Raw genomic sequence first — 13,865 nt, 5'->3', positions numbered from 1 at the left:
TGGCAGGCCGATTCTTAACCACTGCGCCACCAGGGAAGTCCCTCAATGTATTGTTGAAGTAATCATACAAAGAGGCCATTAGACTGAGATGGCTCTGCTGCCTTGGTAGTTTAATGAGCAACCCAAAAGCTAAGCCAGATTCAATTCTTATAAATACCTCAAGGTATTTACAACCAATCACAAACAACCAATCACAAACAGCCAACTAGATTTTCTCAAATAATGCAACAGCATAAGCTATAAGCAGGGACTTCCCTGGCGGTCTAGTGGTTAATACTCCACGCTTCCACTGCAGGGGGCATGGGTTAGATCCCTGGTTGCGGAACTAAGATCCTACATGCCTCACAGTGTGGCATAAGCTATAACCAATCAAATAATTTCCTTGCTTTGCATGTGCATCTTCTCCATAAAAACCTTACCCCTAGCTCCTGTCAGTGGAATGCTCCTGACCATTTCCAGATTTGGTGCTATCCGATTTGAATAAATTTTTGCTCAAATAAACTCAAAAATTTTAGCATGCCTCAGTTTATCTTTTTAAAGCTATTAAAGAAAAACACTGTATGAACAGAAAAATTTACATACATATCAGTACAATAATGGTTAATTGATATTGTTTGTAATATGAATTACACTAAAACAAGAGTTTTTGAAAGGTAAGTGGAATATAACTTTAAAAAGGGAAGTTACAAAGCAAAGACATGGAAACAATCTAAATGTCCATCGACAGATGAATGGATAAAGATGTGGTATATATATATATATGTGTGTGTGTGTGTATATATATGTGTATATATATATGTATATATACAGTGAAATATTACTCAGCCATAAAAAAGAATGAAATAATGTCATTTGCAGCAACATGGATGCAACTAGAGATTATCATACTAAGCGAATGAGTCAGAAAAAGACATGATATCACTTATATGTGCAATCTAAAATATGGCACAAATGAACCTATCTACAAAACAGAAACAGACTCACAGAGAACAGGTGAGAAGCATTTTGCAGCATTTTGTAAATTGGTATATGTCAATTATATTTAAGCATTATATTTTAGCTTATTTTTAGGTGTTTCCCTCACTATGTAAGCATTGTGGATTTCCAGTTTTCTTCAGTATCTTTGTATCTTCTGCTTCCAACTTAGTCCTGGTAGTTGGCGAGGCGCTCAAGATCTCTTTAACAAATAATGAACGATTGTGTAAACGGATGAGAGTGATTTCCGAAGACAAATTTGACAAGTATCAACATTATATGAACGAGTTCCACTCATTTTCTACCAACCTATTGGTTGGATTAAATTACTATTCATTTTTGTTCAAACGTGCACTGTATTATTTCTCTGTGCCAACAAGTTAGAAACATTTTCCGCAGAGAAAATGGTGTTTTGGGCACAGAAAATGATGCCCACGAGAATGAAAGATTTAACCCTGCTTCCAGGCTTTGTCCTTCGCGCGTGTCTCTCCCCTCTGTCCTTCCACACGGTGGTAAAGAGCGCCAGACTCGGACGAGGGGAAGCAGCGCGCAGGATGGCCGTTTGCTGGTCCTGGCAGCGAGGGTCAGGTCGGATTCAGATCTCAGCCCACAAGGAACGCGTGTGCCTGGGCAGGTTGCCGGCGGGCCGTCCATTCTGCGCACGCGCAGGCGGCCTGTGCGGCCCGCGGACCTGGCGGCGGCGCCGAGTGCGCGGCTCGTTTCTGCCGCGGTCTGGTGAGGAGCTGCGCCTCGGCGTGCTCGGCTGCCGCCGCAGTGCAGTCGCCGTTTCTGGTCACGCGCGGGATGCTGCTTCTGGCGTTGGGCGGCCCGTGGGCGGCCGGACTGCGGCTTGGTGGGAAGAGGACGGCACCGTGGGCAGCCACTGCGCTCCGAGGCCCTAGGGCGGCCGTCTGGCGGGCGGCCTCCTGCAGAGGCTCCTCGGGGCGGGGCGGCGGCGGGAGCGCGGGGCTGTCGGCAGCCGCGACGCTTCTGCCGTGTCGGTTGCGAGCGCAGGTCGGCGGTCAGAGGGCTCGCGGACCCGAGTAAGGGTGGGGGTGGGAGTAGCACCGGGCCTGGGGAGCCCGGCTCTCCCATAGCTTCTCCCCGGCCTGCACGGCGGCTCTGGTGCTGAAGGAGCCCCGTGCTATGGGGCTGGTAGGAGTGGCCGGCCTCGGCCTGGGCAACAGGCCGGTGCTCCCGGGGTTCGCAGCCCCCGCGAGTCCAGCAGTGTCCCTTGGAAAGTGCCTATTTTCTGGGCGGTTCCAGTCACTTTACAGAGATGGTTGCAAATCCATTGGGCTTGTGAGGACTCTTATTTTTTTTTTTTTCTGTCCTTGAGCGCAAGCTCGGAAGGGTTAATTTGCAGCGAAATATAGATGCTCCACGTGGAGACTGAACTGAAAGAACTCGGGAAACCTGATTTTGAGTTTGTTCTGCTTTTTATTAGGTGGCTCTATTTTTAGGAATTCCTTTGCTCCCTGGAAAAATGGGATGGAGACGTTAATCCTTCTCATTTTAATCTGAATAAATTGTCTCCTAATCCTGCCCTGTAAAATATTAGGATTAGCAAACATGGTTGAAACTTGGGAGGAAAGGCCAACGCGGGAATTGGAATCTCATTAAATTTCAGCATAAAGGGATTAGGCATGCCTTTTACATCTTGAAGAGTGTGTGTTGTGAAAGTCATTTTCAGAGGTTCGGGCAACTCTTTTGTTCCTGTGAAATTTGATGTAGGAGTTCAAGTAAAATATTTTCCTTGCGAGGAGCAAGGGATGGATACGAGACCCTTGGGAAAAGAGTTATTATTATTATTTTTTTAAATACTAGCTATAGTATAAATATTTAAGAAGTATTAAAAGCAGTCTGGACTTTAAACTTTATGAATTTGCAGTATTTTACTTACATAATTAAACTTAATTTTTTAAAAAAGCTAATGCATTTAAATCTTTGACAGTTGGCCAAAAGTGATGTGGAGTAGGAGAAACTATTCCACTAACTTTTTACTTGTTTAAGGTCACACTTTAAAATGCTTCTAGCTGGGATGCAAACTTAGGTCTTCAAACTCCCAATTCAGTGTCTACTTGTGAGTGGAATTAAGGAAAGCCATTGTGTTACTCAGTTTGCTTTCTTTAGCTTTGTAGATGATTTGGAAGAATTCCTTACATCACCCCATGTGATAAGTTTTCTTTTTATTATATTTTACAAAATAAACTTAAAAAATTTAAAAGTTTATCATGTACTCACATTATAATGGTCTCTTTCAATAGATACCTGTTTCTTGGGAAAGATGTGTTCGATGTTTACACACACAGCTTGAAAAATCAGAAGATGGAAGGCTGATTTATACTGGGAATCTGGCCCGAACAGTATTTGGTGGGTAATCAGAAGTGAGGATATTTCCTTTTTTCCCCGCCTTTTACTTATAAAACAAGGTTCTTAGCATATGATAACTTATTATTTTAGCACTTCGTAATTGCAAGACAGAAGGAAAAATTATAATTTTTTTCTTGTGGTGTGTTGATAAAAGATTTAGAGGTTAAGACCTTTGCATTTTTAGGAGATTTTTAAAAGGTTTTTGTAGACTCTTATGATTTTGTGATCTTATGGCTGGGCACTAAAGATTCCATCCTTTGGTCACCTCTTGGGATGTTTAGCAACAAAATAAAACAGAACAAAAAGTGTATGTAATGTTTGAATATGCAAAGGAAAAAAATATGGGCGAATACCTCTTAGGAGTAGTTATTTTGGGTAAGTAGACATTTACAGTATATGTTTCTAGATTTTGCAGTTAAAATGAGCAGTAATACTTTTATAATTCAAAGATATATTAATTTTACATTTTTTAGGTCATCTTAGAATTTTCAGCAAACATATTTACTTAGTGGTTTTCTAGGTAGTAGGGAGTTATCGTGGAGAAGGAAAGGGCAGTGTATTAGATAGCTACAAGTTTAAAGCTCTTTCCTTAGGTCATAATTCAGTATTTAGTATGGAATATTTTAGTAGGGAAAGTTAGAAGAACTTAGGTTTGTGATTTGTTCAAGTTCCTGAGGTTGTATTTCATTTTATTAATCTTAAAAAAAAAAAGTATAACCTGAAATACCTGGAGGATTATTTTATAGCCAAGTTGGCCACAAGATTTCTGTGCCCCATTTGCATGTGTGTTTTTGATCATGCTGGTGTTAACCAGTTGTCTGAAATTTAATCTGGAAGTCTGTAAGTTCTCAAGAGTGTGACATTAAAATAAAGTATGTTTAAAATACAATTTTAGCTATTTAAAACTTTCTGGGAATAAGGAGTGATTATAATCACTATTGAGTGGAGTTCTGAAGTTACTGGAATAATCAGTTTTGGATGGTAGAAATTTCTTCAGAAGTCACAACATGAGTGGGCCACTGAGCCTGTGTCTCATCTCTGGATTGAGCCTGGGATCCCTAGACTGATGCCCTTGAGATGTGTTCACCGTGACCCCCGTGGTACCCTTCTTTCTGAATACAGACACCGTTCCTTCAAATGAAGGGAAGCCTTAATCCATTTTTTTCATGTTCCCACTTGACTCAATTCTGAAGAGAAGAGAATATAAATAGGAATTAATTTTAGTGTGGGTACAATATAATATTTGTGGAAGAGCAGAGCTACGCATGATATTCAAAGTTCTAGAACTGTAACCTGTAGAAGAATTTATTGTTTGAGTTCCTTCAATATTATAGTAATAGAAAGTCACTATACTTATCAGGGATTAATATTTTTTCTGTGTAAAACTGAGTGAGAGACATTAACGTAGCGGTACCATTTAAACTACCAAATTGGGTCCTAATTTAAAGATATTTGAAGGGACTTTTAGTTGATGGTTCTTGTTAATTCAGCAACAGAAAATTACGGATGTCATAGTATTCTCTTTTTAAGATGAGTAGAATTTGAACATGAAGATGTTGTGAAAGAAGGGCATCCCAGGCACGGAAGTAGTATGAGCAAAGGCATGAGAATATGTTTAGAAAATAGCAATTGCTTCAATCCAGGCATAATAAAGTATATGTATGTATTAGTTTCCTAGGGCTCTTACAATACATTTCCACAGGCTTGGTGGATTAAAACAACAAAAATTTATTCTCACAGTTCTGAAGGCTAGAAGTCTGAAATCAAGGTGTTGGCATTCCGTGCTGTCTGAAGGCTCTAGGAAAGAGCTTGTCCTTGTCTCTTCCAGCTTCTGGTGGCTCCCAGCAATCCTTCATGTTTCCTTGGCTTGTAGCTGCATAACTCCAGTCTCTGCCTCCTACTTCGCACGGCGCTCTCTGTGTCTCTGCTTGTCTTGTTCTGTCCTTTTAAGGATACTCTCATTGGATGTAGGGCCCACCGTAATCCAGTATGATCTCATCTCAACTTTTAATTGTCTGCAAAGACCCTATTTTCAAATAAGGTCATGTTCTGAAGTTCTAAGTGGATGTGAAGTTTGAGGGGACACTGTTCAACCTACTATAGTGTGAAAGAGTAATGGGGAAAACAGGTAGTTGGAAGGGCTAAGGAGGCTTTTATATAGAAGGCAACTTGGTCCCCATTGAGTCCCATGTGTACCAGTGTCATGGCATCTACCTGTGGGGGGAAGGAATTATTTTAAAATTACTAATGCAAGATAATTAAGGCTTCAAGCAAGAGTGATGTATGAGAGTGTCTGCTTTGTTATAGCCTCACCAACAGAGTATGATGTCATATTTTCAGTTTTTGCCAGTTTGGGGGAAAAACGGTATCTCACTGTGTTTTTATTTTTTTATTTTTTTTAACATCTTTATTGGAGTATAATTGCTTTACAATGGTGTGTTAGTTTCTGCTTTATAACAAAGTGAATCAGTTATACATATACATATGTTCCCATATCTCTTCCCTCTTGCGTCTCCCTCCCTCCCAGCCTTCACTGTGGTTTTAATTGAATGTTTCTTATGATTGAGGCTTAGCATCATTTCATCTGTTGAAAGGCCGTGTGCATTTTTGTTTCATTGAACTGTCTGCTTATATTTCTGGCATGTTTGTTTATTGGGTTGTTGATCTTTTCTTCTCATATCCTAGAAACCTTTTGTGTATTGGGGATATTAACCCTTTGTCATATAAGCTGCAAATATTTTTCTCATTTGTCTCTTTGTTTACGGTATTTATGTCCATGTACATTTTAAAAAGATGATCAGATTTATCAACTTTCCCCTTGATTGCCTCTGTATTTTCAGTCATAATTAGAAAAGTTTACCTATTCTCAGATTATAAAGGACTTCACGGGTATTTTCTTCTTATACCTCTCTTATTTTATACACTTAAATCTCTGGATTATATGGAGTTTTCCTGGTATATGGTATGAGGGATCGATTGAATTTTCTCTGAATCTGGTTGTCCTAGCACCATTTATTTTAGATTGTATCTTTGTTCTATACTAAATTTCTCTATGCAGTTAGGTTTGTGTCTAGATTTCCCGTTTTTTTCCATTGATCTGTTTATGTACTGAGCCACTACCACACTGTTTTAATTATACAATCTTATGTTTTAGTATCTAACCCTCCCCCCTTTTTTTCTTCCTTTGTTTTTCCAAAATAACTTTATAATCAACCCTTCTAGGATCTCAACTTGCCTGTTTTCCAAACAGATGGTATTTGATCATGTTAAAATTGTACATTCAAGCTAAGAAAATTTACATTTTAAGTTATTTATTTATTTACTGTGGTAAAATAGACATAAAGTAAAAGTTACCATTTTGACCATTTTTAAGTATACAGTTCAGAAGTCACTGATTTTTTAATCTTTCTAACGTGATAAGTAAAAATATCTCCCTATTTTAACTTGAATGTTTTTCCTTGGTAAAGAAGTTGATTACCTTTCCCATATGTTTCTTAACCACTGGTGGTGTTTTTTGTTTGCTTGTTTTTCGATTTGCTGTTTTAATGCTGGGCACTTAGCCTGAAAAAGCCCCATATTGGAACGTTTTATGTTAGATCTGTGGAAGTGCTTGTTAATAGAGAGCTTTATTTGATTATCTGCTGACTGAATTAACTTTTATAGTATTCATAAAGATTTTTGAGTAATAGTAAACCTTTTATTGGGAGCTGAGATAGAAGCCAGTTAACCCTAAAGCGGACTTCCCAGCTGGAGAGGCAGCGCACTGTAATGGCCAACAGCCTGGACCCTAGAGTCAGATTGCCTGGGTTTAAATCCCAACACAGCTACTTGGTAGCTATGTGACATTGAGCAAGTACCTCGTATTTTCTCATCTTTTAAATGGGAGTGATGATGATGATAATTATACATCAGTCTCATAGGGTTTTTTTCTAGATTTCATGAATGAAATTTGTAAAGTGCTTAAAATAGAGCCTGGAATATAATAAGCACTATATAGGTGTTTTGGTTTTGTTGTTTTGATGATGATATTGTAGGGAGAAAGGTGGAAGAATTAATTGGATAGGTTGATTCTTTTATAGAAGTTAAAAATGTTAATCTTCTCCCATTTTTTTTCTTATTTAGGTGTGAAATGTTTTTCTTACTCTACAAGTCTGATCAGCCTTGCATTTCTACCGTACATTTTTGCACAAAATAATATTATATTTGGAAGTCTGCCTTTGCAAATCTTATTTTATGGCATCATAGGAAGCTTTACAGTGATCACTCCAACACTGCTTCACTTTCTTACAAAAGGCTATGTCGTTCGGTTGTACCATGAGGCCACAACAGACACTTATAAAGCCATTACTTATAATGTTGTGCTTTTGGAAACGAGTACAGTGTTCCACCAGAATGACGTGATGATTCCAAATAGCACACATGTGTTTACCACATTTTATGCTAAAACAAAATCACTGTTAGTTAATCCAGCACTCTTTCCAAACCCTGAAGACTATAACCATCTAATGGGTTATGACAAACCATTCACTTTTGATGTGGAAGAAGCCAGTGAAAAGAAACAGCTTAAAGAAGAGAAATGAGTCTGTCGTTTTTATGTTTGCTTAAATGTGATTTATGTTCCAGTGTATAATAATTGCCTTTACTTATGATTTTTGTTAGTGACTGATTGTTAAAAAACTAATTTGAAATTGTATCACAGAACTTTTACTTTCCAGAGAATTATGTTCCTTTGTAATAAAAAAAAGTTACATTTGAAAAACAAAACATACAATACTCTATCATTTGTGTTAAAAGGGTGTGAAAATACATGTATATGCTGATATATGCATGGTTACTTTTATATAATAAGTGTGATTGCCTCTCAGCTGGGGATTGGATGTCAGAAGCAAATGGGAAAGTTATTTTTCCTTTGTGTTTGGATTTTTCTAAGGATAAAGATATTACCTTTTCCCACATTGAAAACTCTTTAAAAATTCACAGATTATGGGAGACTGTTAATCTGCTTCCTTTGGCTCAGAGCACAGGTTTTTGCCTATCATCTCTGGCATGGCTGCCCACGTTAAAGATATCCATGTCCAGTAGGGTGTGGTTAGCTCTTGGGGAAGTGGTGACCTAAGTAGTATCGTCTTCAGTGGTTCCATTTGTCCCTCCATGTACACTCTCCTTTGTTACACCCTGACACAGTGGGAAAATTGTATGTACTACACAGATGGATAGTACCTTTTATAAAATAAAAGTCTCCATTGCTAATGTTAAGTTGGTTCTTGTGAAGGATTTTCAGCCAGGAACAAAGGGCCTCAAATCATGCTATTTAGACTAGAAGATACTGATTAAGTGCCTAGAGGGTGTCAGGTACTGGGCTAGTTGCCAGCGTCACAGTTGAGAACAAAACACCCAGTCTGTAGAGAGCTGCCTAACATCTATCACCTGCCACGATGATAAATCTAATCTTTCTGGCTTGCCTGTGGTATGAGGGAGGTGGATGGAGAAGCAGCAGGGACATCACTAGTTCTTAGGGGAAAGATCAAGTCCGAAGCTGCTAGAAGGTTATAGGAGACAGCTTAAGGTAGAACAGTGCTCATCTTTCTGAGACTTAGAGCCTGCCCTCTGCTAGGATCAGCCAGCTTGTGGTCTTAGTAGAGGGCGGGCTCTATTCTTAGATGAACAAGCTGCCACCACCTCTGTCCTCAGTTTGGGCCTCTGCCTGTCTGCTTTTCTGTCCTTTGTCACCTAGATGTGGACCTGTTGCTATCTTAGCAGTTAATGTGATTTATATCTTTCTGTAAAAAGATTATTCCAGGGCTTCCCTGGTGGCGCAGTGGTTGAGAGTCCGCCTGTCGATGCAGGGGACACGGGTTCGTGCCCCGGTCCGGGAAGATCCCACATGCCACGGAGCGGCTGGGCCTGTGAGCCATGGCCGCTGAGCCTGCGCGTACGGAGCCTGTGCTCCACAACGGGAGAGGCCACAACAGTGAGAGGCCCACATACCACAAAAAAAAAAAGATTATTCCATAATCAAATACTCATTATCAAATGTTAGATAAATATTAGAAGAAAACAGTGTTGTTAACATTTCAAAGTTTTCTCTCAAGGGTCAGTTTTCTCATAACTTGTTTTTAGTACATCCTGTCTCTTTCTTTAAATGTCCTATATCCATGCAACCATTTTGTCACCTGTGGAGTGGAGTGAAAATCCTATTTTTATGAGTATCAATAATTCCTCAATTGTTTAGAGAAAAGAAAAAAGGCTTAAAGTACTACACGAGAAAGATGACTTCTCAAGGGCATGATTTGGAGTGAGACCAAGATGTAGAAAAGGATCAGCATGCGTAGGATACCATAATGGTTCATCACTGAAATAAGTCCGCAGAAACAGCTCAGGCCAAGGTAAGAAATATACGCACGTCCTTCCATGCCACTTCACCACCCTCTCCCCAGGCAGAGTAATCTTGGAAAGATTAGGAAGGTGGTGAGTCTCCCTCTACCTATGGGAAGGATATTGAGTCAGTTTTATTTGAGTCCCAAAAGGCAGGGTGATCCCCTTGGACCTCTGGGTTACATCAGATACTGTACCCTTTGATTATAAGATATAATCCTTTTCCTCAACGTAGATTACGTCATACTGAAAGACTTCAGCTTTTGGAAGCAAAAGTAACAAAACGGTCATTAGGTATGAATGACAGCCTTAGCTTGGACACATTCGTTAAAATTGTACTCTGATTTTTTCAGAAAAAGTGACTCATCATCCAGATTCATTGTTTCATCTAGACCACTTGCTGTCTACTTTTATTTGGAACCAAATCCCAGACATCATAAGATTTCTTTCTTAAACTTTTTTTTTAATTTTTATAAATTTATTTATTTATTTTTGGCTGCATTGGATCTTTGTTGTTGTGCGTGGGCTTTCTCCGGTTGTAGCGAGCGGGGGCCACTCTTCGTTGCGGTGCATGGGCCTCTCACTCTGGTGGCCTCTCTTGTTGTGGAGCATGGGCTCTAGGTGCACAGGCTTCAGCAGTTGTGGCACGTGGGCTCAGTAGTTGTGGCTCACGGGCTCTAGAGCGCAGGCTCAGCAATTGTGGCACACGGGCTTAGTTGCTCTGCGGCATGTGGGATCCTCCCAGACCAGGGCTCGAACCTGTGTCCCGTGCATTGGCAGGCGGACTCCCAACCACTGCGCCACCAGGGAAGCCCAGATTTCTTTCTTAAATATTTAATTTTGTAATTCTACAAGATAAAGACTTAAAAAAATAACAATACCATCATAATACCTAAGCTGCCCTTGACCCCAGTGTTATCAAATACCCAGTCTACTCAAATTTCCAATTGTTTCATAATTTTCACCCCCATTTTGTTTGGATTAGGATCTAATTAAAGTTCCCACCTTATTCACACCTATTTTCTAAGTCTCTTTTAAGACTTCTAATCTATGGGCCCTTCTATATTTTTCACTTTGTTTTTGTTTTTTTAGGCCCTGCCACATGGCATGTGAGATCTTAGTTCCCCAACCAGGGATCAAACCCGGCCCCCGGCCGCAGAAGCACGGAATCCTGACCACTGGATTGCCAGGGAATTCCCTCTTTCACTTTGTTTCCCCCGCCACCCCCTGCCCTTTGCAAATCATCTGTTGAAGAAACTGAGTTTTTTGTTCTATATATGTTTTCATGGTCTAGATTTTCTGATTATATCCCCAAGGTGTAGTTTAACATGTTTGTCTGTCTACTGTATTTGTTATAAATTGAGGCTTTATCAGGTTGAGGTTTGATTATTTTGGACAAGACTGATTCGTAGCTGATGTTGTTTGTATTATTTTTCTATTGTTGCATAACAAACTGCCCCTAAAACTTAGAGGTTTAAAACATCAACAGACATTTATGATATTGCACAGTGTCTGTTGGTCAGGTATTTGGGAATGGCTTAGTTGAGGGGGTGTGGCTCAGGTTCTCTCATGGGGTTGCAGTCAAGATATCAGGTGGTGCTCCTGTCATTTGAAGGCTGGGCTGGGGCAGGAGGAACTGCTTCCAAGGTGGCTCACTCACATGACTGACAAATTGGTGCTGGCCTTTTGGGAGGAGGCCTTGGTTTCTTACCACATGGATCTCTCTTTAGAGCTACTTGTTTCCCCCAGAGCAATTGATCCAGGAGAGCAAGGTAGAGGGCAAAATGTCTTTTATGATCTACTTTGGAAGTTGCACATGATCATTGTGCAATATTTTCTTAGTTACACAGTCACCCTTATACATTGTTGGAGGGGACTACACAAGGATTTGCATACCAAGAAGGTAAGGGTCATTGGGAGCCATCTTGGAGGTTGGCTACCACCATGTTCACCCATCAAGAAGAATACAATGTCTTTCTGTCTCTCTCTCTGTGACGTTAGCAGCTACTAATGCTCAGTGCCCAAGTTTACTAATTCATTAGGTGTTGCAAAATGGTTATATTCTATCATTCCTTTTTCATATATTAGCTGAAATACTTCTAAAAGTAGAGAAAAGAGTATGAGAAGGCAAGGGAAACTTGCCTCTCTGTACTATTTGGTTACCGGTAGTTCAGTTTCTATAGAAAAGTCAGGATAAATGCTTGATTCTTTCCCTTTATCAGGTTTCAAAATAGAGTTGGTTTCCTAGCATCATCTGCTGATTAGACTTTAAAAAAATTATTATGAGCTGATTGATTTGAATATATTTGATGTATTTCAATTCATCGCAGTTACTATCTTATTAATGATCGTAATAGTCTACAGGTAGGCTGAATGTTCATGTCTGGAAGCTGTGAATGTTATGTTAAATGGCAAAAGGGATTTTATAGGTGGATCTTGAGTTGGGGAGATTATCGTGGATTATCCAAATGGTTCTACTGTAATCACAGGGCCCTTATAACAGGGAGGCAGGATATCAGGGGAGAGGCGATGTGACGATGGAAGCAGAGATGACAGTGCTGAACTTTAAGATGGAGGAATGGAAGGACTGCAGCTCTCAAACTGAAAAACGCAAGTAAACAGAGTCTTGCGCTGGAGTCTCCAGAAGAACTAGGTATGCTGACTCCTTGCTTTTAGCCCATTGAAACTGATTTCGGACTTCTGACCTCCAGAACTGTAAGAGAATTCATTTGTATTGTGCATATGTGTGTGTGTTTTCCGCATAGCATGGCTTGTGGGATCTTAGTTCCCCAACCAGGGATCGAACCTGGGCCCTTGGCAGTGAAAATTCAGAGTCCTAACCACCGGACTGCCAGGGAATTCCCCATTTGTATTGTTTTTTTAAGGCACTAAGTTTGTGGTTATTTGTTACAGCATCAATAGGAAACCCATCTTTGGTCAATGGGACTGTCATCAAATTGGGTGTCTAATATGATAAGATGTTTTAGGCTCATCTTGAACCTTTTCTGCCTCAGACCTGGAAACAGTAATTTCTCTAGAGTATTTGTTCCTTTTAGTGGGAAATGGTATTTTGAGACTACTAGAAGCATTCATGGATTTGTCCTCTTTTTTCCCCCACTTAAAAAATATGTAAAATACATATAACATAAAATTTACCATCTTAACAAAATTTTTCTTTTTTTGGCTGCACTGGGCAGCTTGTGGGATCTTAGTTCCCTGACCAGGGATCAAACCCATGTGCCCCGCAGTGGAAGCATGGAGTCCTAACCGCTGGACCTCCAGGGAATTCTCCATCTTAACCAATTTTAAGTGTACAGTTCATTAGTGTTAACTGTATTCACATTGCTGTGCAACAGATCTCTAGAACTTTTTCACCTTGCCAACCTGAAACAATACCCATTGAGCAACTCCCCATTTCCCCAGACTACGCCCCACCCCATGGATATTTACCTTAAAAAAAATGGGAAAGTAGTACAGTTCTTTAGTAAAACCTTTTACGAATATGATTATTTTCCTCTAAACCTGTAGATTTTTAAGGCCCCAACTCCATGCTATTTTTTGGCTACTAATCCCAGACCATGTCCTTTAAAGAATTTCAGGTAGCAAAGCACCTAAAGGGGTGGCTGTTTTTCTAGAACAAAGTGAGAGTTTTGGAATGAAATATATTCCACACACAAAATAATGACCATTTTAAGGTATTCCCTGGACCTGTAATTTGCTAAAGTGAATGCATTCTCAAGCCTGGTGAGACCCCCCCACCCACCATGCAGAACTACAGCTAATGTCCTGTGTCTGGGGTCTCATCCAGCTGGGCTCTACCCTCTGGCTGAACCTGTTGCCGAGCAGAAACACTTTGTGTGAGCCTGTTCAGTTCAGAGCTTTAGGTTCTGCTTTCTGGCCGTGAGAATTGTTGTATAAAGAACTTGTGGGAGGGAATTCCCTGGCAGTCTAGTGGTTAGGACCCCACACTTCCAAGCCCAGCGGCATGGCCATAAATAAAGAAAGAAGGAATAGGAGAGGGTGCTTAGGGTTTAAAAAAAAAAAAAAACCTGTGGAAGAGAGAATAGCAATGCAGAGGGATAAAGAGTGCTAGTCTTTTGATCTTTTAAAGAAGACCTACAGGCTGGTTTCTTTACTATTGA

The 13,865-nt window shown here is 40.1% G+C and overlaps 1 protein-coding gene across 1 annotated transcript; it reads left to right on the top strand.

The window, feature by feature from the left end:
- Positions 1 to 1,657: 1,657 nt before the first annotated feature.
- Positions 1,658 to 8,126, top strand: TMEM70 (transmembrane protein 70). The gene is made up of 3 exons (XM_082674995.1): positions 1,658 to 1,989; positions 3,243 to 3,348; positions 7,471 to 8,126. Exons 1-3 carry the CDS (start codon positions 1,780 to 1,782, stop codon positions 7,926 to 7,928), a joined length of 774 nt encoding a protein of 257 aa, XP_082531121.1. The 5' UTR covers positions 1,658 to 1,779; the 3' UTR covers positions 7,929 to 8,126.
- The last annotated feature ends 5,739 nt before the right edge of the window (positions 8,127 to 13,865 follow it).

The sequence above is a fragment of the Grampus griseus genome (assembly GCF_964374135.1).
Source record: "Grampus griseus genome assembly, chromosome: 17".
Taxonomy (NCBI): Eukaryota; Metazoa; Chordata; class Mammalia; order Artiodactyla; family Delphinidae; genus Grampus; species Grampus griseus.
Note: the sequence above shows the minus strand (reverse complement) of the source record. Positions and strands in the feature narration are given on the sequence as shown.

Bases quoted from the DNA above. Each gene is read 5' to 3' on its own strand.
- TMEM70 (XM_082674995.1), top strand. From the start codon at position 1,780: ATGCTGCTTCTGGCGTTGGGCGGCCCGTGGGCGGCCGGACTGCGGCTT. The intron at 1,990-3,242 runs GTCGGCGGTCAG...CTCTTTCAATAG, and splicing joins CGTGTCGGTTGCGAGCGCAG to ATACCTGTTTCTTGGGAAAG. The intron at 3,349-7,470 runs GTGGGTAATCAG...TTTCTTATTTAG, and splicing joins TCTGGCCCGAACAGTATTTG to GTGTGAAATGTTTTTCTTAC.